This window comes from Pterocles gutturalis, unplaced genomic scaffold (assembly GCF_000699245.1).
Source record: "Pterocles gutturalis isolate BGI_N339 unplaced genomic scaffold, ASM69924v1 scaffold1717, whole genome shotgun sequence".
In the NCBI taxonomy this organism is placed as follows: Eukaryota; Metazoa; Chordata; class Aves; order Pterocliformes; family Pteroclidae; genus Pterocles; species Pterocles gutturalis.
The window spans coordinates 2,117-2,480 of NW_010114937.1; the positions used below are offsets into that span (position 1 = coordinate 2,117).

The window sequence follows — 364 nt, forward strand, 5'->3', positions numbered from 1 at the left end:
CCGTCCCCTCCTGCAGACCGCTCAGTGGTTATTGCGATGAAACTGAAAACTATGAACGATACTAATTTCTCAAGCATTCCTATGGCACTTGCATTGTTCTGCATAATTTGAGCGGGTTGTAGGGGAAGAGATTAGAGGAGGAAAAAAAATACCCTCGGAAAAGTCAATGGAAGGACCAAGACTCATATTTCCGACTCCCTCCTATATGACCTCTGATCCAACGCTATCGTGGCTTGAAGCCTATCGAACTCGTGCCTGTTGTCTGGGCTCAGGTCGTCCAAACCCCGGCTGTCATCGTCTTCCTCTTCCTCATCGCGGCTCATGAAGGCCAGTTCATTCTCATAGCAGAAGGAGTTGGTGCTGG

General features: G+C 48.9%; 1 protein-coding gene across 1 annotated transcript in view; it reads right to left on the minus strand.

The window, feature by feature from the left end:
- Positions 1 to 182: 182 nt before the first annotated feature.
- KCNJ18 (potassium inwardly-rectifying channel, subfamily J, member 18) overlaps positions 183 to 364 on the minus strand; it is a 1,310-nt gene continuing 1,128 nt past the window's right edge. The window contains 1 exon segment of the mRNA XM_010074967.1: positions 183 to 364. This exon segment is cut by the window's right edge and continues 13 nt beyond it. Within this exon segment, the coding sequence (XP_010073269.1) occupies positions 183 to 364 (182 nt within the window).